A 22767-nucleotide genomic window follows, 5' to 3' on the forward strand; every position below is an offset into this window, starting at 1 on the left:
TTAATATAGAATCTTCCAAAATTTTGAGCTAAAGTTGGCCATTTCTCATGGTTCTTAGAACTGAAACAGCTACTGGCACAGTTTCGACAATCAATATAAAACAGTGCAGCTTTCAAACTTTGAGCATCCAGAAAATTTGAATTCTTTTCTTTCCTTGTCCAACAACATGCCCAATATACTTACTAGATATCAGAGTCCATTTGTGTTACAAAACATCTCCCAGCTCAAATGAAAAATCCTTCAGAAATTAATTTCAAAGTTGGCTGGTTGTTACTGTTTCCAGACTTGCACGTTTTCAGACAGGGAATAGTGACTCAAGTTAATCTATCTTTGACTATACATTTGAGGTGTCTATGACTTGAATTTGACTTCAAACTTGATTCCTTTGAATTCTAAATACCTTCAAGGCTTGATTCCATATTTTTGTCAATTTTTTCAAATTTGAATCTTGAATTTGAATTTTAGTCAAATTTGACTTTGACCCATAATACCTCATTTTCATCCAAATTTCACTATTAACACTTTAACAACCATTCTTAAACTTTTAATAACCTGGTTGTTACATTGGGCCATTGGGACGCATTCGCGCATCAGCACTACTCCTAAGTCAGCTCAGTTTAGTTTCTCGATCAGCCGTGCAGCCCATTGGCCCAACGAAGACACCATCGTCATTCCTTAGGTCAGCCCACCCAACCGGCCAGGCCAACCCTATCCACGCCATTCCTCTGCCCCATTCTCCATAGTCCATTCTCTTATAATGCTCAAAAACATTTTGAACAGATTGCTCCGCATGAACAATAATGGGTGTTATGGCCGGTATGCAAATTGCCTATGCATCTTTCGTACTTTGCATTATTCTTCTATGTTTTCATATGAACTACTTTGTACTATGATATGATGTTGGTCTATATATGAGACATTAATGCATAATGAAATTATGTTGGTCTGCAACCCTGTTTTATTCAGCCCCCCTATTTTCTTTTCCTCCATGAAAAAACTGTTCATTTGGCTCTTGACTGCCATCCATGAAAGTGGGTGAGAGTGTTGACCGGGACTTCTCGACGGATATTACAACTTTGCAACTCATAAACAGTTGAGTGTGGCGCCCCGCAAGGAGTCCTTATTGTGGCCGATTGGACCGAGATCCCATACGCCTCGAACGCGGTGATGGATTCTTGCTTCGGGCAAACTTGTTTTGGGCATACTTGTCCTTACAATTGAAGAAAGTGGTTGCTTGCGTTCGAGGACGATGGTGGCCCAAAGTAACAATTTGGGCCCACAAATGAAGTAGACAACACAAATCTGCACGCATCTTGAAACAATCCCAGCCCATAATAGAAAACTGGGTGAAAACGCATATGTCGTCTCTATTTGGAAAAAGTCCTTTTCACCTCCCTAGAGTATGAGCTGAGTTTGTGGTTTCACCCTTGATTCAAAAACCGTCCGATTTGACAACTCGATCTTTGAAAACTGGATAGGTAACCTCCCAGACCCAGTTCAACCTTGGTTTTGTCCAATGTGGCACCACGTCACCCATCCACGGTGGCAACCCTTTCATGGACCCACATGTAAGCTTCTGTCATCTTCCCCTACCCTCCTCTCTCTGCCTTCTTGTCGCCTCATCGGAGTTCCCTTAAATTCCACCGACCCAATGCCCTCTGCCATAGCTAGGGTAGAGGTCGTGCTCTACGGCACCTTAGCAATCCCATCCGCTACGCTTCCTTGCTCACGGAGCAGACTGAGCTATGCTGCTCACCTAGGAGGACACCGTCCTTCTTGCCGCGTAAGCTGAGCAGCTCCACCGCAGCCTCCGACTCCACCACCTCTGAGTTCCTGTGTTGACGAGGAGCATCTGGGGAGGTCCTGGGTGTGCTCCCTACCTGAAACTTCGGCGTGTGGAAAAGGCCAACCTGAGCGATGCAAGCACCAGCGACAACTTCAATTTGGAAGAAGGTAGCAACGACATCTAAAAAATTGAGCCTCAAAGCAATGCTACATCATCCTTCTTTCGGTGCCAAATTGGATCCAATTCAACGGGCAATTCGATTTGATTGGCAATGCAATTGGATTTTTTTTCATCATTTTAGCACCACACAACATTGGCTGACGGGAAAGAAATCGCCGCCGTATATGCGGGCCCTCCGGTGGCCGTACGCACGGGTTCTGTGTCGCCCGCACTGCTCCCTAGGCTCACCCACAGCCCTGCCCTACAGGCTATAGGTCCATCCTAGGCTGCTCCCTTTCGAGCGGCAGGGGTAGCCTTGCCATTTTGGCTGGAGGGGAAAGGGAAGGTGTAGGAGAAGAAGAAGATGGCGGGTGGATCCCGCATGTAAGTGAGAAAGGGAGAAGAAGATAATAGGTAGGCTCAGGACATGACTGCGACATGGTGATGACATGTCGCCAGTTAGGACAAAACTGGAGTGAAATCTGGTCAGGGAGGTCGCGTATCTGGTTTTGCGAACTTGAGGAGGCATAACGGATGGTTTTCTTGTCCGGGGTAAAAACGTGGACTAGGCCCATTGTCCAAGGGGGTAAATAGAACTCTTCCTCTCTGTTTTTCCATTAGCCATCTAACTGGGCCTAAATGTGTCTTTATATATTTGGGCCTCTCGTAATATCTGATGAAATAAGTAACTCGGGCCTAACCCCCAAAAATGGGCCGCCTGAATCCAATTCGCGGCCCTCATAGCAAAAACAAACTGAACCTAGGGTTTCACTACATATAACCCTCTCCACGCAAACACCCGTCTCTCCCAGCGCCGCCTCCCTCCTCCGCCCTCCCGCGCCGCCGCCGCTGCAGCAACTGCCACCTGCGCCGCAAGCAGCCGGCGGACCGCAGCCATGGCAGATTCGAAGGCCGCCGCGGCGGTGACCCTCCGCACGCGCAAGTTCATGACCAACCGCCTCCTCTCCCGCAAGCAGTTCGTGCTCGAGGTCATCCACCCCGGCCGCGCCAACGTCTCCAAGGTCAGGGATCCCCTCGACTCCTCCTTCCTCTACCCCCCTCGTTTCTCGGTCCCCTGGATCCTGAGGGTTTGAGGTTTGTGGCGCAGGCGGAGCTGAAGGAGAGGCTGGCGAAGGTGTACGAGGTGAAGGACCCCAACTGCATCTTCGTCTTCAAGTTCCGCACCCACTTCGGAGGCGGCAAGTCCACCGGCTTCGGTCTCATCTACGACAACCTCGAGGCGGCCAAGAAGTTCGAGCCCAAGTATCGTCTCATCAGGGTATGTGTAACTACTCTCTTCTCTTGCACGCTGCATTGCTTTGGCGATGCCCTAGTGGGATGTAGTTGCCCGCATAATTCGTTGCTTATGTGTCGTTATTTTGGAATACATGATTGATGCCCCTGTGGTATCTCAGTGACTTTTACTTGCCCCTCTAGTCCTAGATGGCACATGTGTATACCAAGATTGTGTTTGCCCAGTTGCAATGATATTTAATGAAATGAGAATGTATACTGAACTTGGTATTAGGGGTAACCAGTATTGGCTGATGTTGCCCTGCTATGCCATTTATTTTGGTTGTTACCTGTATATTTGAAGTTGATCATTTTGATGGTTTAGTGGGTGCATTGCAGATGTCAATATGTTTTTAACATGTGTGACATGCCAAAATAAGTGTTTTTTACTTTGTTAGCCTTGCTGGTGATAAAATTGTTGTATATGATCCAAGTTTTAAGCTGAGTTTGCTGAATGTCTGCATTTTCTCAGTGGATATCCCCTATGAACAACTTTCTGACCTTAAAATGGTTCTAAGGTGCATTTATGCATATTCATGTAATTCAAGTCATCCAATTGTGTTAAGATGAGAAGCTTTTAGTGAATTTCAATTTTGCAATGTGGTGTTAGTGTGCATAAAATTGTTGTATATGATCTAAGTTTTAAGCTGAGTTTGCTGAATGTCTGTGCATTTTCTCAGTGGATATCCCCTATGAACAACTTTCTTACCTTAAAATGGTTCTAAGGTGCATTTATGCATATTCATGTAATTCAAGTCACCCAATTGTGTTAAGATGAGAAGCTTCTAGTGAATTTCAATTTTGCAATGTGGTGTTAGTGTGCATGTCATATTGCTCTTTTCGTTCAAGCTGTGGGTTTTATGTCACTTTGGTAATGTGCCTAGTATTTTACCAACCAATTCTTTGGACTTGTTATTTTATAATTTAACATCCAAATACACATGGATCATTGGGTTTAGCATCATATTAGTGTAATTTTCTTTATGCCCATGATCTAGCAGGCTCAAATGACAACATACAGTAGCAATTGACCATCAAAGAAAATGCTCACTGGGTAGTATAGTAACATGGTATCAAATGGTGACAGGTTTAGGCTGTTTTCCTGGCAAAGTGGGTAACTGCTTATGAAAAAATAAAGCTCGCCACCCTGCTTTGTATTGCCAAACTGTCTAGAACTTTCAGATGGATCCATTTATTGTTTGCTGAGCCACTTGATTATGTGTGGACTTGTATGTTTTGGACATGTTTGTAATCTGATAACCTGTTTTTCCTTGACAGAATGGTCTTGCTACCAAGGTAGAGAAGTCACGAAAGCAGATGAAGGAACGGAAGAACAGGGCAAAGAAGATCCGTGGTGTGAAGAAGGTCAGTACAAGTCGTCAATAGCTAGTTTTCATGTCAATACGCGTATCATGTAACCAATCATGTTTGGTCTCCAAATTTTGCAGACAAAGGCTGGAGATGCCAAGAAGAAATAAGGGAAAAGATACTCGCCTTGCCGTCTTAATCTTATCTGCCTCCGGTTTGTTTGTTTGGGACGGTGTCCTTTTGGCAATGCTGAATGTTTAATTAGACCTAGGAAGGATTTTGCCAGAATTATGAATGTTGAGGCACTCGTAGTACTTTGTGGTCAGTTTTGAGGAACATTGTCAGACACTCGCATATATACTTGATTGTCATGGCTCTTGTTCTGCTATCTTCATTTTGATTTCTTTGTTTTTGGCAATCCGGTGCTCCAAAATTCGTTGACAGGATGAATGTTGCTGCAATGCGAAGGGTTTGAAACTTGTTAGACTGGTCCTGTTTGTTGCATTGTCAGTCTATAAAAAAATGCAGCAGCAGTGTGAAACACTTCAATTCCACTGTGCTTAAAATTGGTCTCCTTTGTTGTCCGTGCTTTAGGTTGGTCTTCTTTGTTGTGTGGGGTAACTTTCAAGTTCGATTTGTGAGATTTTGATTGGACACCACTTTATGCTCAAGCGAAATACCTCATGTCACTAAACATTAGTTGAATCTAAGTTGAGCAGTTTGTTCTGGAACACAATCTACCAAACCTGCCTCAGCTAACAGGAGAACTACATCCTTTTATTTCAACCTTGCAGCTGCTTTCGAGCTGGATGCTGCGATCCGATCCATCTTGTGCCACTTTGTTAAGGAGAGACATCAAGAAAACCCAATGGAACTAACGTCACAGTTCTGTGGAGGCTATTTGAAGATCCTAACAAGAATGCTCGACGACACTACCATGCTCTTCGCTTTCTCCCAGCTCTAAGTTTCTCAGTCATTGACTTCCGATGGTTAAGGATCGATAAGTTGCCTCGTGCAAATGATGACACGATCCGGATCTTCATTTGCAAGTTTAGAGTGACAAATGGTGACATGATCCGGATCGTGCCACCATGAGAACGAGGACAGGTACAGTGGAAAGCGATATGCCCTAGAACTAGAGCCCTTGCTCCCACTGCACGCATGTTTGGGACCCGGCAGCTAGGTCCAAAGGTGCAACGCTATCAATAAGTATTTGTTTGGTTTTGGGATGAAGTGGAACGGGTTGGGTTCATCCCACTTTTATGGATTAGGTTCAACTTATCTTGTGTTTGGATGAGAGCACGTTCCGATCCTTTTGGTTGAAAAGGGGTTGGTATGGAGGTCATTCTAACACCGTTACTCACGGTAGTAGCGGACCCACGTATCACGTATCATCCATTGGTCCGTGTCATCCTCCTTTTCCTTATTTTTTTTTCTTTTCCCTTCCTTCCTTATCTTCTCCGGATGGCAGATGCTATCCATCCTCTCCACCGCACTGCTGCCCCGCCGGTCTCGCCGTGCCGTCGTCCAGCACTGGCTAGCAAGTGTAGCTCCAATGGGCAGAGTCCGAGCTCGTGCGGCTGGCGGCGGAGCTCCATTGGGCGGCCCCCGAGCGCGCCTCGGCCCGCGGCAGAGCTCCCCCGGGCGGAGCCCAAGCTCGCGTGGCCGGCGGGGAGCTCCCTCGGGCAGCCTCCAAGCTCGCGCGACCGGCGGCGAAGCTCCCCCGGGCGGCCCCCGAGCTCACCCCCTTCTCCTCCACTGACGGAGACGGCGTGCATGGGAGCCAACTGGGTCGGGTGGTCCGCTCACCATCCCAACCCGCATCTACGGGTATATTCCTTATCGAGGATGAACCCAATCCACTGCGTTTTAAACTAAATATCGTGCCAACTGGTCCAACCCAACCCAACCCACTCCAAACCTCGAACAAACACACCTAACAGGCATGAGCTAGCAATACGGCTAGATATTAGCCCGGGTGTTTCCTTCGGTATATCTGTTCAGACAGAATCTGGTGTGTCTAGGAGTACTACATAACTGTACTTGGTAAACAACAAAAAGATGAAGATACTTGTGTCAGTAATGTTATTCATCCATCGTGTTAGTGAACAAGTTGTATCTTTGTAAGTTTCTTAGTCCAATGATTATCCATTTAGGGGATGTTTGGATACGAGCTATAAGCTATAGGAGGGTCACATCGGATGTTCGGACGCTAATTAGGAGGACTAAACATGAGCTAATTATAAAACTAACTGCAGAACCCCTATACTAATTCACGAGATGAATCTATTAAGCCTAATTAATCCATCATTAGCAAATGTTTACTGTAACACCACGTTATCAAATCAGGGACTAATTAGGCTTAATAGATTTGTCTCGCGAATTAGACTCCATCTGTGCAATTAGTTTTATAATTAGACTATATTTAATACTCCTAATTAGTATTCAAACGTCCGATGTGACATGTACTAAAGTTTAGGAGCGTGTTACTAAGCACCCCCTTAGTTGCATCTTGTGATCTTATCTTGCATGCCAATCAGGTGCTCGGTGCTCCCAGATTCAGTAGCCCACAAATTTAATGTACCTAATTCATATGTATGACCGTATCTGTAACAGTGTAACTTAGTTTCATGCATCCGGTTTAGGACGGACGTTAATAGACTTAGCTATTTACTCGCATCAAATTAGGTAGCGACTACCTACCAATTGTCGCCTCAATCTGCAAACATGTCTCGTTCTGTAAAAATGCTTAATGGGCGTGTGTCCAGTGTTCTTGTGCTCTCCATTGTGTTTGGAGAGCTCGCAATGTAAATTACAAATGAAACGACTATTACTTTTGAGTCATAAGACCCTCTTAATGAACGCTACTTTGATGTTCCAACTCTGCCGCAAGTTAGTCCCTTCAATCTTTTGTCTCCAGATATCAATGCTCTAATCATCGTCAAGCTAGCTAAGCTATAAGCACTGTCAGCATGTATCTGCCATTGGTTTGTACCAAACTTGCATCAGTAAATCTCGTCCTTCAAATGTTGATCCCAATATGAGATCATTTGTCATATAGTTTGTAGGGCTTAGAGCAATCCCTGGGGAACTATTGATTCCGAATATGGCCATATTCCGGCCATATCCGTAAAATGGCGCGAAAGGTCAACTCCGAAGCTCAAGCCAATAGATACTCCATGCATGCAGGCAATGTATCGTAACTAATACCTCATCTGATGCATCTTGCAAGGGATGGAAAAAGCAGCTCACGACAGCAAGACGAAACTATGTCGAATTTGACAGTCGTTCCTTTTCATTGCTGAGGAAACCAAAGACCTGTTTCAAGTTTCCTCTAGATGGCCGTGCATTTACAGCAAATTTGCAAATGAACACCAGCCTCTTCCTCATCTCCAACTTTGTGATGTCTCTTTTCATGAAAGAATGTCCATAGTCAAAGCATCCTTGCAAGAAACAATTATTAATTCACGATGTAGCCATACTTGACTTACTTTACGTGCAGAGGGGGAAAAAGGCAGGCCTGAGGCCACAACTAGTCAACAAAATCTAGTAGCATGCATCACTATGTTTATTTTTTGTGACAACATGGCATGACTAAAGTGCATATCCAGGAATTAACAATTTCATGCATGAATGCAAATTAACAAAAAACAAATCCATGTGTACCAATTTTGCAAGAGAAGCAAAATTGTATTGCTTGTAATCTTCGTACTCATGATTACACTTACCATTATCATCGAATAACAGTGTCACTATTGCCAAGGCCACACAAATACTAATATCGTCTCCTGATTAAAACATCAAATCAGAGATCAATTAACCACAGAAACAAATGCAAGAAAGCAAAAGGCATTCTAATCTGTAGTGCAAGAGAGGCAGATGAAACAACCTTTTCTTTTGGGTTGGTGAACTTTGTTAATAACTTACCATTTTGACAGCATACTAGTATTTTTCTCCCAGCAATAAAATTTCTCTTAGCAAAGTCAACAGCTTTTGAAAGGTTTTTCATCAAGGAAAATCGATCATCCTTTGAGCCCTATAACATTACAAGCATGAAACAAACAAATCTCAGAAAACCTTATATAAAGGGAAGACACTATAGGGTCATAGAAAGGTGCGCTTACCACAATAGATAGCTCAAGGTAAGAATTTTCTGATGAACTAGATGGTATTTTTGACGTGCTGTCACAGTTCAGTATGCAGTCCACACCAACTAAGGCATCTGCAACTAAACAAAAGTGCATAACAAAATAACTATCATAAAGATAGTGAAGAATTAAATATCAAAGATCTTTGCCAGCAAAATACTAGGGTTAGTTTTCCACATAACTAAGTGAAATACAGAATGGTTTTAAGGAAGTAACTGCATGCCACACAGTTGCAAAGAATTGCAAATGAAAAAGTGATCCTCTACATTAGCAGCTCGGTACAAGACAAATAGTTGACAAAACAAATATGCTATAAGGAAACTTGCAAGAGTCCAATTAATCGTCGTACCTTGGAGAGTAGATGATACTGCAAGGTTCGTTGTTCCAATCCAGAAGAGAAGAGGACCATTATTGCAGTATTGTGCGTCTGTTGTGCTGGTACAAGTGTCCGAGTTCGTAGGCCGCATAGCGCTTATACGATCATCATTACATTTGATATCATCATGGCTCTTCAGAGGCTTAGCTGTAATTTGAGGAGAATGTTCACCTCTCTGTGCACGATAAACCCTATCCTTCTCAACAATATCTGCAACTAACTGGTTACAATGATCTGGTCCAGCATCAAGAAGGTCATATGAATGTTTCCAGAATAAGGTAGGAGTTAGACCACGTGCCCAACTCTCTTCATCATCTCCTGCTCCGGCAATATATTGCCAGCTGAATTCTGAAGACATCCTTTGCATAGCAACTGCATTCGATGCTGATGCGGAAATTAGTATGATTGGAGTAAAATCCCATGACTCAAGCTCTGGCACTTCATTTAACCATATGCGTGTCCTTTGGGATATCCATAGAGGACGTAGTGGCTTTTGCAAATTTACTGCAAGTGAATGAATGTCTGCACCACATGACTCGAATTGATCTGTCCATTCCTCAATACGCCCCTCTATAGCATTCTTCTCAGTGCCTAGAACCCACACAGGAAGATGCACTGAGCTATCCCAGTTAGATGAACAAGAGTTATTTTCAGCGTCTCCATTCAGCACAGATGATGACTAACAGAAAAAAAGGGGTGAAAATATTATAAGAATATGTGAACATACAGATCATACAGTTCTTGCTTCAGACAAAAATTAAGTTAAAGCAACAGAGCTAGAGGATAAAAAGTAGGCATGCCAAAGAAATCAGGTACTCCAAGCATTGAACTAATAGAAAGGTACTATAATTTTTAGCTAAAATAAAAGTATTGGTCTTTATTATTAATAATGTGAATCATATTCTGAACTAGTGAAATACCAAATACCATTCCTTACATATTTAATCTTCTAGAGTGATCATTTCCTCCTGATGTTAAGCTTAACCTAATAAGGGTAATAGTAAACAAGACAGACTTCAATTGAAATATTGTTCACTGCACAGAACTATAGAAGGATATAAAATAAGAAGCAATACACCAACCACTTCATAATTGACTTTGCCACCATCGTGGATAGTCCGCAGCCGATGCCTCTCGATTGCTCGGTTCAGGACACAGCACCAAATGGGTATGGTCTTTGACATACTATCAGGGAATCGTTTCCCTTTCCTTGTTGAATCAACTATTATGCACCCTCCTCTATCCCCTGCTCAAAGGAAACAAAAATAATAAATTGAGGTCACTTCAAGCTATTCCTCAGAAGTTCAGGTCTTCTGCATTCTCTAAGTTATCATATTCACCACAACAAATTCGATACGGTCGTCAGCATCTCAATTCAATGTTGGAATATCTTACAGATGGAAATTTGTACTTCAGTTCACCCCCAAGCTTGCAAGATTTGAGCATGGAGAAACCAACGAGGCAAACTTTCTCCACTTTCTTGTACAGGAAAAGGGACTACAATGCTAAACTCTAAATTCTGGTTCAGATTCCTGAAAATGCCTGATAGATATGCTAAACCCTTAAATCATAGCAAAGTTGAAAACGTCCCCTGACTGGCACATCGATTTGTGAAACCAATACGAATATTTTCCAAAGAGGGCAAGCGAGAACTACAAAATCAACCTAGATATAGGAATTTATACGCCCGCCGTGATCAATTTGTACGCGAAGAACAAGACGAGAGAATAAGCGTACCGGCGAGTAGGGCGAGGTGGAGATTTAGGCGTGCGGTGGAGAAAGACCAGTTCCCGGCGTGGCCGTCGGTGGACTTGAAGTAGCAGGTGGCGGCGAAGGACCGGGGCGGCGCGTACCAGAGGCCGCAGCGGAGGTTGGCGACCAGCGGCAGCGCCGGCCACAGCGCCGCGACCTCCGCCACGAAGGCCGCGTCCTCCGCCACGCTCCGCAGCGCGTTGTACAGCGTGCTCGCCCGCCTCTTGATGCGCCGCGCCGCCTTGTAGATGCTCAGCGTGGCCGATGGCTCGGCCGCGGGCTCCGGTGCCGGCGCCGCCATGGTGGGGAGATGCGAGCTGCGGACCTCTCGGTTTGCGAACTGGTAAGCTGGTCCGAAACGCCGAACCCAAAATCATGTGGAATTGTCTATGGGCCAGGATTTCGATTCAAATTAGCAGCCCGTTGATGATCCACGCGAATAGGCCGGGATTTCGGCCCGCTTAGAAAAAGTAGTACTTCCTCCATCCATCAAGAGCATTTTGTTTTGAAAAGAAAATCAAACTTTGCACATTTCAATCATCAATTAGTTTAATATTATGTATATTTAGTGTGTAAAATTGCAACATGTATTCATGTTCGAATTATTATTTGTGATGATTCTGATTTCGTATCAAATGGCAATAAAGTGTAACAGGAATCAATAGTCAAAGTATACTTTTGAATACTTTTCCATTTTAACCATCTCGTGCTTAAACTTTTCTAGATTAATTATGAGTCTTAAAATGCCAGGTGCTATCCATTAAAATATTTTCAACCAATAGAGGTGCCCATAACTTTTCATTCTTGCATGCTGCAGCCTGCAGCTAACTGTTTTCAGCAGAAAACGACCAGCACCTCACCAGCCGGCAGCCGCCATGTGGACTAACATCATCTGTGACTCCCTGAGGTTGCCGGGCAGTCTATTTCGTGGAATCGACATCGAACGCGATTTGTGTTTGTTAAAGATGGCGTTCCCTCTTTCCTATGGTTTGTGTCAATTTGAACTCTCACCTACTATTTCCTTTTGTCACATCTATCTGAATTCAGGGGCACAAGCTGAGAATGATACATAGATAGGGGCGAGGGATTTGACGTAAAGTATATATATGCAAATGATACACCCTGATGTTGTCTTACATAATGGTCAAAGTAGTCCACCCGTCCTTTTAGACATTGACCATCAACCTCTTGTTGGTTGTTGTAGAATAGTTGAGCAGAAACTATCAATGTTTCCTTGTACAGCTTTTCTAAGAAAACTTTTTTGTTGTAGAATTTTTCGTCATTCTAAATCCCAGTTTGTACCATCTCCACGTGACGATATCCAATTAATTAGTGTGTGTACTCACAAAGAAAAACTCGAATAGTTCGGGTTTTTTTATTGGTTATTAAGTTTCGGAAATTTCTGACTCATCCGTACATTAGTAAAACCTGTAAGTAGATTTTTAAAAACAAGGAACTCGGACCGGTCAATAGCTAGAGCGGCATTTTTTTAATCTTCACCTCATATGCGTAGTATATCGATAACTGTTGTTTTGCAAAAAGACAGAAAGATGTTGGGCAAAAAATGGATATGACATATGACTAACTGCGTTTTATGAATCCGCGTTCATCAAGGGAGGTGCAGCGGAATAATGGTATTTGTTTGAGCGCCTATCCGCATGCACGTCACGACGAGTCGACGACGCGTGCTGATCCATACCCGCATGCGCATGTGCATCTCGTTACGGTCTGGCCATTCTTTTGTTGCATTGCCATGGCACCACCTACCGTGCCTTGTTAGTAATTAAGCTGATTAAACTACTTAGCTCGTCAAATAACGCCGCATGCCAGGAGAATTAAGTACATGAACAATCAATCAACGAGAGGTGACCTGTTTGGGCTTGTGCTCCGCCCGTAGTGGTATTTGTTTATGCGGACTCTTTTGTTCGAGCAAGCAGTATTGTAATCGTAGAGGTTGGAGGCTTGCAGCACGAGCGTAGCCTCTCGGCAGATATCTTCTTGTATCCACCGGCGTCCTGTACAGCTTGGGGAAAAGCCCAAAGATTCAATCAATCAATCAATCAATTGCACGACATGCACTTCACAGGTCGCAACTTGCAACCCCATCAATAATAATTCTCCAGTCGTTCGCCTTCCTGGAAGGTCCGCAGTGTAGCTCTGTGTCCTACTCCTATCTTGCTCAGGCAGCCATGTAAAGTGCTCATTCGTTCATCGGCGCCGAGACGCCGTTGTTGTCTTCTCCTGTGGACCCGTGTGAAACGATTTCCTTCAGTAGCTGACAAGGATGGTCTCTTTCTGGCTGGTCAACTTGTCAACTGTTTTCTTTTTCCCTTAATTATTACCTGGCAGCAACACATGCTATATATATAGTATTATATAAATAAATACAGTATACCATAGTACTATTATGTATTTTATTTGTATATATATAAAAACAGCGCAATCAACAGATCGTCTCAAATTCTGTGACATTCAAGTGTTGCAAGCGTGCGGGTTTCTCCTAGGGTGTCCGGATCTGACGGTAAATCGTCCGGATGAATTCTGCCGCTTTTAAATCATATTAGGGCTCGTAGACCCGACGGCCAAGCTACCAATGAACCACACAGTACATGTTTACATACATGCACGCTAACTCGTTCTTACGAAACCCTCTTTCTTTTCGAACCACACTCTACGAGCACCTCCAAAACATTGAGTCGGCAAATTCTTAAAATTGACGAAGTCACCACTGGCGCATCCAACAGGCACGTCGCCTACTGCTGAAAAATAGCGTCGATTAAATGTAGGAAAATATAAGCATCCATGCCGAGTCGATGATTCGAACTTGGGTGGGCAGGTTCTCTAGATGGCCAGATGGGCCGCCCGGCACTAGCCCAATTTAGCTCGGCACTGCGTGCCAAACTGCGGGCCTAGGCACGACACGATGGCCCTTTTATCGTGCTGGGCCGGCCAGCTAGCGCGTCTAGCACTACTATGTTAGTGCCGGACCAGGCACTGTAGGCCCACTCAACCAAAACTCCAAGGAGATGCAAAATTTTTCATCAAAATCATAGAATTCACGATCAGAGATAGAAGAAATATTTTGAAAAGTTTGAGCCGGTGCAACGACTGCCTCATTAAAAACCTATCTAGGTAAAACTCACACCTCGTGAGAAACCCTAGATAGGAAAAAAGAGTGTAGTCTAGCTCAATCAAATAAACATTAAAGTAGTTCAAAGTTATTACATGCCAAGTTTGAGTTACACATCTGAATCACCAGGAACATCTAGATACAAATTAGCAAAACTATCTTCAAGTTACTGATCCTCCACCAGGTTCTAAATTATTGCTTCTGCAGCCTCCCAATCCTTGACGCAAGAGATCATCTCCACCATCTCAGAGCTCAATCGACGCCGCCTCTCCTCTTCGCGGCCACCGGCAAGAGTCCTCCACACGCCATCCTACAGGACGCCGTGGATGCCGTGGTCGTCGTGGTCATCCACGCAGTCCAGACCATCGTCCTGGTCCTTCTGTTCCTACACAATCAAACAAGACCACAAGCAATGAAAGTGCCTCATCAGAGCGCACTCGCACAGCAACACCAGTGCTTAGGCTTCCAACGCCGACACCACAATAGGAACAAACTCACCGTCCAATGATAGTCCGCATTCGTCACCCTGGAACTGGAATAGAAGGCATTGGGGTTATCCCTGACGCTAATGCACCAAGGGCAGAGACCGGCATCGCCAGTTTTGGCCCTCAGGCCGGCCCAACCGCCATCAGCGGTCACCAAGCGACGCACCCAAGCTTCGTGATTGGGACAACAGCGGCTCGATGGGGGGCACCACCATTCTTCAAGGAAGATGGTGCCCCAATCTCTGCCTCCTCCGCGACCAAGGATGTAGTGGCACCCGCTGCACCGGACAACCGTGGCCGCAACACGACCGTGAACCGCTACCCAGGGATAAGGCGCGGTACATGGAGCCCAACAGCTGTAACGACCTTGGTTAATCAGCCGAGTTAATCTCAAGACTAATCCCAAATCTGCAGTTTCCATCGGTCCGACCCCTAAAAACCTAGCAAAATCGCACCGACCCAGCCAGCAGCAGCCCTTCTCTAAGTCCTGAAACCGGTGTTCCTCCAAAATCTTAGAGCTGTGGGAGAGCTAGAGTCTGGAAGTGGGACCCAGGGAAAGGATCCCACGGATCTCTCGGGTTAAGCGCGTCAGAGCAAGCGTGCGCCCTGCTTCAAAGCTTCTCCGCCGCGTGGCTTAACCTCCCCAACGAGCCCCGCCTCGCCCAGTCGCCGGCCACGACCAGACGGATCAGCGCGCCTCCTTCCAATCGCGCACAGAAGCGCCCTGCAGACTCTCCGCCTCGCCTCCCGTGCTCATCATCTCACCCGGATTCCCGGCCGTGCGCCCCAATGCCTTCCGGATTTTTCGTCTCCGCCACAGTTGGGCTGCCCACGCGCGCACCCCATGACGATGCCGCCTTCGCCAACCACGGATCCAGCAGTGACAACTCCTTTTCCCACCTCGCCAGTAGCGTGCCCCGGCAAAGCTGCTGGTCTGCGCTTGCAAGCGTCACCGCTCGCCCTGTCACCTCACCTGCAGCGCTCTCGCCTGCAGTGCCCCTTCCTTCCTTTCTGCCACACGCTAGCCGAGCCGCCGCACCCAATCCGCCGCTTGATGCAACTAGACCCGCGCTCGCCCTCACCAATCCTTCTCTCCGGCAAAACCGCACCTGCACAAGCTCTGTCTTCAGTGCCCAATGACCAAAGACCCTATCCCCGAAGCTCCGCTTCGCTGGCCAATGGAGGTGTCGACCAATCGCCACCAGGCAGAGCACTCCATCCTCTTCGACCTGATCCTCGCGCTGCCCGGAATCCCTCTCTTCCGCACAGTTATAAAAGGGAGTACCAGAGCCCCTACCGGAGTTCCCTTTGCCATCGTTGCCTTACCGCATCTTCCTCTGTTTCGTGCTCAAGCGCTGCCACCTAAGCTCTTGAGGAACTCCCCTCTCCGCTCAACACCCACCTTTCCCCAACCCACCAGCCGTTTGTTTCGTCCGCACGGTGCTAGAGCTTACTTGTGTCAACAAGAAGCACCGCCGCCGCCGGAGCACTGCCGGACCTCGCCGCCACCCAAGCCTTAGCACCTTTCATCGCTCCGCCTGAGTCTGTTCTTTCCCGACCCCAAGACTTCACCAGTAGGCCTAAAGGTAAGCTGCTGACCCCCTTCCCGGTTCGCTCGACCCCCTTTTCCGTCTCGCCCGACCCTGTCTGTTTCGCCTGACCCCTTTTTCCGTCTCGCCCGACCCCTTTTTCCGTCTCGCCCGACCCCTTTTTCCGTCTCGCCCGACCCTGTCTGTTTCGTCGACCCTTATCCGCCTCGCCCGAGGGCTCGGCTGTACCTTTTTCTTTGACCCGAGGGTATTTGTGTAAAATTTCGGGGACTTCTCTGTGCTAAGTCTGAGGACCCCGGTACAGTTATTCCTTAGGTCTGAGGGTCAGATCATAAGTTTCTCCCAATCCGACCCTTTTGTCTTGTTCTCTATCAACTGAAGCTTGGAATTCCACACTTTTCCTGTAGCTTTGCTACAAGTTTCTGGGCTAAAGCTTGCAAGTGTTGTTGAAATAACCATCTAAGTGTTAACCCCTGCATTTGCATTCGTGTAGTACTAAATCTCGCCGACGGCACATACGAGCTGCATCCGGTGCCAGAAGACGGAGCAGTAGCTGAGCCGCCGACCGCAGGAGCTGAAGCAGAACTCGCAGAGGACCAGTTTGCCTCCACCCCGCTCGAAGGCAAGCCCCGGAGCATGATCCCAACTTTCTAAACTTACACATGCCTTCCATCGTTTGTATGTGCATTTACGTTACAGGAGTTGTTTGAAACCATAGATGCATGACTTAGTTCCCTTGATCTGAACACTAGTTTGATAAGTCCGAGTAGTTGCATTGCTTAATAGGACTCGGTAAAAGTCGAGTGATTTCCTGTCACTCGCGGGTTATAGGAGTTGGTTGTTCTCCTTCTGGTTACAACTATAAGGACGGTGGACGGGGCAGGGCCTGGTGAACTCTTTTGGTGGTCAGTGGATCGCCCCGTCTGTCTATAAGAAGTTGCTTAAGGTCGGAAAGTGTTGGTGTTCGTGATCAAGTATTTGAAAGTACTAATCTCATACCTAGTATGGGATGGGGAAGCCTAGTATCTGATTGAACTAGGGCGTGGCTTATACCCCTGCTGTCCCTGGAACGAGGTTCCCATGGTGCATCATGTGGGTGCAAGTGCGGCCACAGTACAACAAGAGGTCAGGACTGTGGAGCATTGCATGCCAAGGGAAGTTTGGACCTGACACGTGCCTGGGAACTGATGGGGACGGCCGACACACGAAGCGACCCTTTGTGGTGCGCGGATGTTGTAAGATTAGGTTCACCATGCATGGTTAAGAAACTCGAATCGATTCGTCTGCCTCTCACAGTTTGAGACTGCTTGATCGCTATGCTACACTGAGTAAAGATGGAACATGATGATGATATGAACTCGATGCTTGTTCTATACATTGTTGTTGGAAACTATGTTTATTTAGCATAAGTTGTCAATGTAGACTAGTTAAGGAACTTGGAATCTGAGCTAAAATATTGAAAGTAAGGACCCACTGTAGTCGCTTTTGGCAAAACAAACCCCTTAGCCAAAGAGCCTTGCATGTCTAGATGTTGGTGGAGTAGTTTCCCCACTAGTCGGTTAAGTCTTGTTGAGCTTAGCAGCTCAGCCTTGCCTGTGGCATCTCTTTTCAGGTGAAGTTGAAGCTTCTGAGTTTGCTGCTATTGGCGCTTGGCCGCCCCAGCTTCCTCCTGGGTGGACGGTCGAGTGAGATCCCTCCTCGGACGACGAGGAAAGGGATCACTGATGTCCTGATCGGCCTCATCAGGGACATCCAACCCCGGTGCTAGCTTCCGCTATTTTTTCGTTTTCCGCTGCTTTTGAATCTTGTAAAACTCTGATGTTCGAACCAGTGTTGAAATAAATTGTTGAACTTGTTTAACTTGGTTGATCTATTGTATTCTCTAGAACCACTCACCTTCATGTGAGCTATGCTAACTCAGTCCTGTCTAAGTGGTTTATCGGATGAAATCCGACAGATCATCGAGTTAACTTGATTAAAGCATGAGATTCGCGTGTTAAGTGACTTAACCGTGCTTCAGCTAAGTTAATCCGAGGTGTTCCACCACAGCAGCGCTGGGCCTCTCTTCCAATAACTGACAAGCTGGCGTAAGCCGGCGAACCTGGGGGGCATCAGGATGAAGAAGGAGGATAAACAGATCGGGCGAAACACTCACCAAAATCGGGCCGACAGCACCAACCAGCGGCCACCCGCCGGCGGCCCCAACCGGCGAAACCCGCCCGCAGGCGGATCTGCGAGCCGGCGGTCCCCACCCACAGGCAGCTCAACCGGCGGCGCACACCCGTAGGCAGCGCAAATTAATGAACCGGTGGTCACCCGAAGGCTGGAGATGAGGGACGCAGCCCGCGGGCGGTGACCCGAGGCATTAAAGGGGTGCAACCTGAGGCGGCGGGGTGGCGCAGCCCGCAGGCGGCGACCCGAGGCAGCAAAGGGGTGCAACCTGAGGCGGCGGGGTGGCGCAGCCCGCAGGCGGCGGCTACCTGTTGGCTAGCACCCAAGTCGGCGAAGTGGCGCGGCCAGCAGGCGCCATCAGCACCGACGAAGGGGCGCTGTCACAAGGTGTCGGTGAAACTGAAGCGGCAGCTCAAGGAAATGGGGGAAGGGGCGATGAACCCTAACTGCCTCCCCCATCCCCTTTATGCTGGGCCATCAAGCCACGGTGGGTGGGGCCAGTAGGCCATGGTAGGCGGCTAGAAGGCCGAGGCGCCACGAGCCTGCAGGCTGGCGTGGCGTGGACCGCGAGCGAGCGGTGCAGCATGGCCTGCAGGCCGGCGTTGCATGGGCCGCCACGTGCACAGGACCAGCCAAGTGGGCCAGCACAAGCAGGCCATCAGGCCACAGTAGGCTGAACCAAAGGCGTGAGCGGGTTGGGCCAGATGGGCTGAAGGCGCAGCACGAGTTGGGCTGAATGCCAGCTCGAATTGGGCCAACAGGCTGGATTTTGCGCGAGTCAAGCCCGCAGGCTGATACTTGGACTCCTCCAAGACATTAGATAACCCTCAGCCTTATCTTTTTATGCATATGCTTTCATAAATTCTTCTTGTATATATGTGTTGTTATGCACATTAGAAATACCATTAGGTATTAGCACCTATGTATTATGGATGCAAAATTACCGCAATAATAAAGCATCATTATGATCCGTAGATCTATCATGGGTGTTAGAACAATTTTACATATGCAATTTGATACTGAATATTCTACATCAAGTAGAATATAAAGCAAAAAATTAAAATTAAGGTTTATACATATGATTTTGGAATAACACAAGGTGATGCGACCTAGGCATTGGCTGCGACAAGTTCTTTCTAAGAATTTATCTGCCCTGAGACCGTGCTTTTAGGCAGCTTTTGCTCATCACTGAGAGGTCTACATCTTTACGATGATTACCTTCAAAGTGTATATCCAATTTTCATATAAATGGACAACTTTGCATATGACTATCAAGTCATTTATTCCTGCAGGAATTAACATGTCCTATACCTTAATTGTGTTGCAAGTATCAACTTGCCTTCACTATTTTTGCATAATGAAAACACCAACATAGGGATTACTCTTCATGCGATCTCCTAATATTACTAGTGTAACACATATGTGTTAACTCACTAGGCATTTATTGCAATCATGCAAACTATGCCTATAGCAACGAGTTCCTCGTTCACTACTTTAAAAGTTTACACCATTCTGGTGATTACTTTGTGATGTGTTAACTCACTAGTACATGATGATCGAGTCACACTCGATAATAACAGCGATTTCATCGCATAACAAATATAAGGTGCATACTACTTGTAATTCAAAACGCATTTTGAATATACAAGATCTTGCATCAAATAATTCAAGAATCATCTTGAATTTAAATTTAAGCATCGACATTTGCTTAAATAAAATAGTAGAAAAGTGCAAAATATTTAAGTGACTATCTTATGTCATATATACATAAAACTATGTTTTGGCAATGGTCATCAGATCATCCATTCTTACAAGAATGGAGTGCACAACATGTGCAACGACTTATGTCGCTTGTCAATCATAGAATAGTTCACTTGTAATCAAGTATCAACTTGATTAAATTTTGCACAACAATATATTCATGCTATATAATTTACACCTCAAGTAAATTTAAATACATGATCTACTCATGTAGGACATGACTAATGTTTCCAAAATGGAATTTTTGAATTCGCATTGGATGGGATTTACTCTCCATCATTGAGACTTGATGTCAACGATATCATTGGGAGACTCAAGGCTTCAATGCCACCATTGTTCTCTCCTAATCAAAGTACCCAATCCATTGTTGAAATTACCACATATGCACCTTTGTGTGCTACTACATTTCCTCCATTTAGATTTTACAAATCTGAGTATCCAAAGGAGCAAGATCCATTTATTCTTTGAACTCTCATTAGAGTTATCAACAAAGAATAGAACTTTTAGTTCATGAAATTTACAACACAATGGATCCCATAGATAAAATGTCACTTTCTTTAAAAAGTGACCAGAATGACAAATCTCATGTTTGTCTAAAGTGTGGTTATACATCTCATGTACAAATTATTTTCAAATTAAATATTTGTTTCAATAATACCTCCACTTCTTTGGAGGCAAGAGAATTCATGGGGATAAATTTGAAACTCATTACAAACATGAGACCTCAAAAAGTCTCCATATTATCCCTTGAATTATCATCATTAGTTCAATATTATACTACTATGTGTAGTATATTGTCCATCATTAATATCATGTACCTCGTACATGGTATTCATTTGGGATCAAACCAGAAAGAAAAGGAATTTCATTAAGTGGATCACCACTATCACAATTATGAAAGAGATACACTCTCATTATGGGTATTCAATTATTAATTGTAGATGCACTCATGTATTCTAAAAATACCCAAATATGTTTTCATGATATCCATTTTGTGTGGTTTCATACTGAAACCTGTTACCAAGAGTAATGATGAAATATCAACACTCAACTTGGTACAATGGACATGGAAATTAAATATTCCTTTCATATCATCTGGGATATATTATATGTACATACATCAATCCCATATGACATGTTGAAATAATTTTTCAATCTTGATTACATCAAGAATTGGCATGATAGCCTTGATCATTCTAACTCATGAATGATAAGAAATATTATTATCAATTATGTTGGTCATAGCATGCATTCCCATCCTCAGATTTGTGCACCGCATGTGTCACAAGGGAATTAATTTTAAGGTCTTCTTACTTTAAAATTCCAAATAATGAGCCATTAAGTTTCTTGAATGCATTCAAGATATGCTGGCCATATTAAGCCATTTATGGACTATATGGGCACTCTAAAGTGCTCATGCATGCATATGCAAATAGTCTCCCATGTGTCCTTACTGACCATAAGGATCACATCCATTCGTATGGAATTATTTGGTTTTGGGAACTATATCATTAAGTACCATATGTCCATATCAATGATGGCTTAACTGAATCTCTTATTGAGATATCTTATTTGCATGATCAACAAATAGAATTCAATTTATCAACAACAAGTTGGTAACATGCGGACTTACACACCGCATAATCTAAATTCATGAAACTGCAATCATGCGGCTCCCTCCGTTGTAGTTGGTACGTGAAAACTTGGTCGCAGCCAAATATTTCCCATCTGCGTGATTGGTTATGTTTTACACATACCAATATCACCACCGCAACATACATCATGGGCATTATGGACCACAAAAGGTATTCTTATCCATCATTCATATAATACCTTAGTTCTCATATGGGGATTTACACACAAGCCCGTATGTTGATAACACTTTGAGGATAATTCCAGGCATTAGGGGGAGATTAATACCACACATAGAATACCAAGAATCCAAAATAAATATTATACATATTCAATCCTCACATCCACGTACATACCAAAGAATGTCTCAATCAACAGTTCAGATCATCTTATATTTGTAAAACATTACAAATAGTCTGCCAAATGCATTTACTTATCAAAAGTGTCATCATATTCAATCCCTACAATTAGTGTGCCAGAAAGAGTGTTGATCTAACAAGATCACTCAACTCCCAATTTAAAATAAGATGGGGAGAAGTATGGTCAATAGGGATGGAAATAAGAGGAGACATCCTCCAAGATAGTAAATGCAAATCAACATCATGCATGTTGTTAGGCACTTTATGGATATTGAAATCCAAAGCCTATGAATGTTCAGCATTTAAAAGCCCAGTACATGTGCACATAAATTCAGGCACTGGGTCATTGGAACACCCTAACTCTATCATCGTGGGAAATGAGATAAGAGTTTTAAAGGGTTAATATTTCACATGCTCTATTGGTTCCAATGAATCAATTATACAAAGACTACAAATTGTCTATATATGCTCCTCAAAATTGCTATACACCTTAAACTGGATCCAGACCAAAAGTCCTAGGCAGAGTGTATCAACACTCAAATTGGGTCAAATTAAAGGTGGCAATTATGGAGTATTTCTCTCATTCACTGGTGAGATGTATTTACCGCAGTAATACATGTTCTCACAAATGCATTCTTTATGAAAGCAAGGTGGTGATATAATGAGAGATTGTAGCAATGGTTTCACGCAGAGACCGAGCAAGATACCATCATGGTATATGTGAAAATTATGTTCCTATATTTAATCATTGGCAGATCAAATAACTTTGATAGACAACATATATTGTGTATAACTCAAGTCACTACATGGCTTGAGATAGTCAAGTTGATTGTGGTAGAACTGACTAAGAGAGTAT

At 44.7% G+C, this 22767-nt stretch overlaps 2 protein-coding genes across 3 annotated transcripts; one reads left to right on the forward strand and one right to left on the reverse strand.

Annotated features, from left to right (window-relative positions):
- Positions 1-2737: 2737 nt before the first annotated feature.
- On the forward strand, positions 2738-4934 carry LOC117854075 (small ribosomal subunit protein eS24z). Its single transcript, XM_034736353.2, has 4 exons — positions 2738-2967; positions 3054-3224; positions 4517-4603; positions 4687-4934. The coding sequence occupies exons 1-4, from the start codon at positions 2842-2844 to the stop codon at positions 4714-4716; spliced, it is 414 nt and encodes a 137-aa protein (XP_034592244.1). The 5' UTR covers positions 2738-2841; the 3' UTR covers positions 4717-4934.
- Positions 4935-7281: 2347 nt separating this feature from the next.
- On the reverse strand, positions 7282-11169 carry LOC117853980 (tRNA A64-2'-O-ribosylphosphate transferase). 2 transcript variants are annotated; one of them, XM_034736258.2, is made up of 7 exons: positions 10808-11169; positions 10153-10316; positions 9044-9749; positions 8671-8768; positions 8474-8582; positions 8275-8334; positions 7282-7989 (listed from the first exon to the last, which is right to left on the reverse strand). In XM_034736258.2, exons 1-7 carry the CDS (start codon positions 11121-11123, stop codon positions 7814-7816), a joined length of 1629 nt encoding a protein of 542 aa, XP_034592149.1. In that variant the 5' UTR covers positions 11124-11169; the 3' UTR covers positions 7282-7813. The 2 variants fall into 2 exon arrangements, with proteins under 2 accessions (XP_034592149.1, XP_034592148.1); XM_034736257.2 differs by having other exon boundaries at positions 8671-8774; positions 10808-11168.
- Positions 11170-22767: the final 11598 nt, after the last annotated feature.

This window comes from Setaria viridis, chromosome 4 (assembly GCF_005286985.2).
Source record: "Setaria viridis chromosome 4, Setaria_viridis_v4.0, whole genome shotgun sequence".
NCBI classification, from domain to species: domain Eukaryota; kingdom Viridiplantae; phylum Streptophyta; class Magnoliopsida; order Poales; family Poaceae; genus Setaria; species Setaria viridis.

Excerpts from the sequence above, each read along its gene's own strand:
- LOC117854075 (XM_034736353.2), top strand. The coding sequence starts at position 2,842 with ATGGCAGATTCGAAGGCCGCCGCGGCGGTGACCCTCCGCACGCGCAAG. Across the intron at positions 3,225-4,516 it reads CCAAGTATCGTCTCATCAGG|AATGGTCTTGCTACCAAGGT; the intron begins GTATGTGTAACT and ends TTTCCTTGACAG. Across the intron at positions 4,604-4,686 it reads AGATCCGTGGTGTGAAGAAG|ACAAAGGCTGGAGATGCCAA; the intron begins GTCAGTACAAGT and ends CAAATTTTGCAG.
- LOC117853980 (XM_034736257.2), bottom strand. The coding sequence starts at position 11,123 with ATGGCGGCGCCGGCACCGGAGCCCGCGGCCGAGCCATCGGCCACGCTG. Across the intron at positions 8,775-9,043 it reads AGTATCATCTACTCTCCAAG|TTGCAGATGCCTTAGTTGGT; the intron begins GTACGACGATTA and ends ACTTTTGTTTAG. Across the intron at positions 7,990-8,274 it reads ACTGTTATTCGATGATAATG|GATGCTTTGACTATGGACAT; the intron begins GTAAGTGTAATC and ends GTTTCTTGCAAG.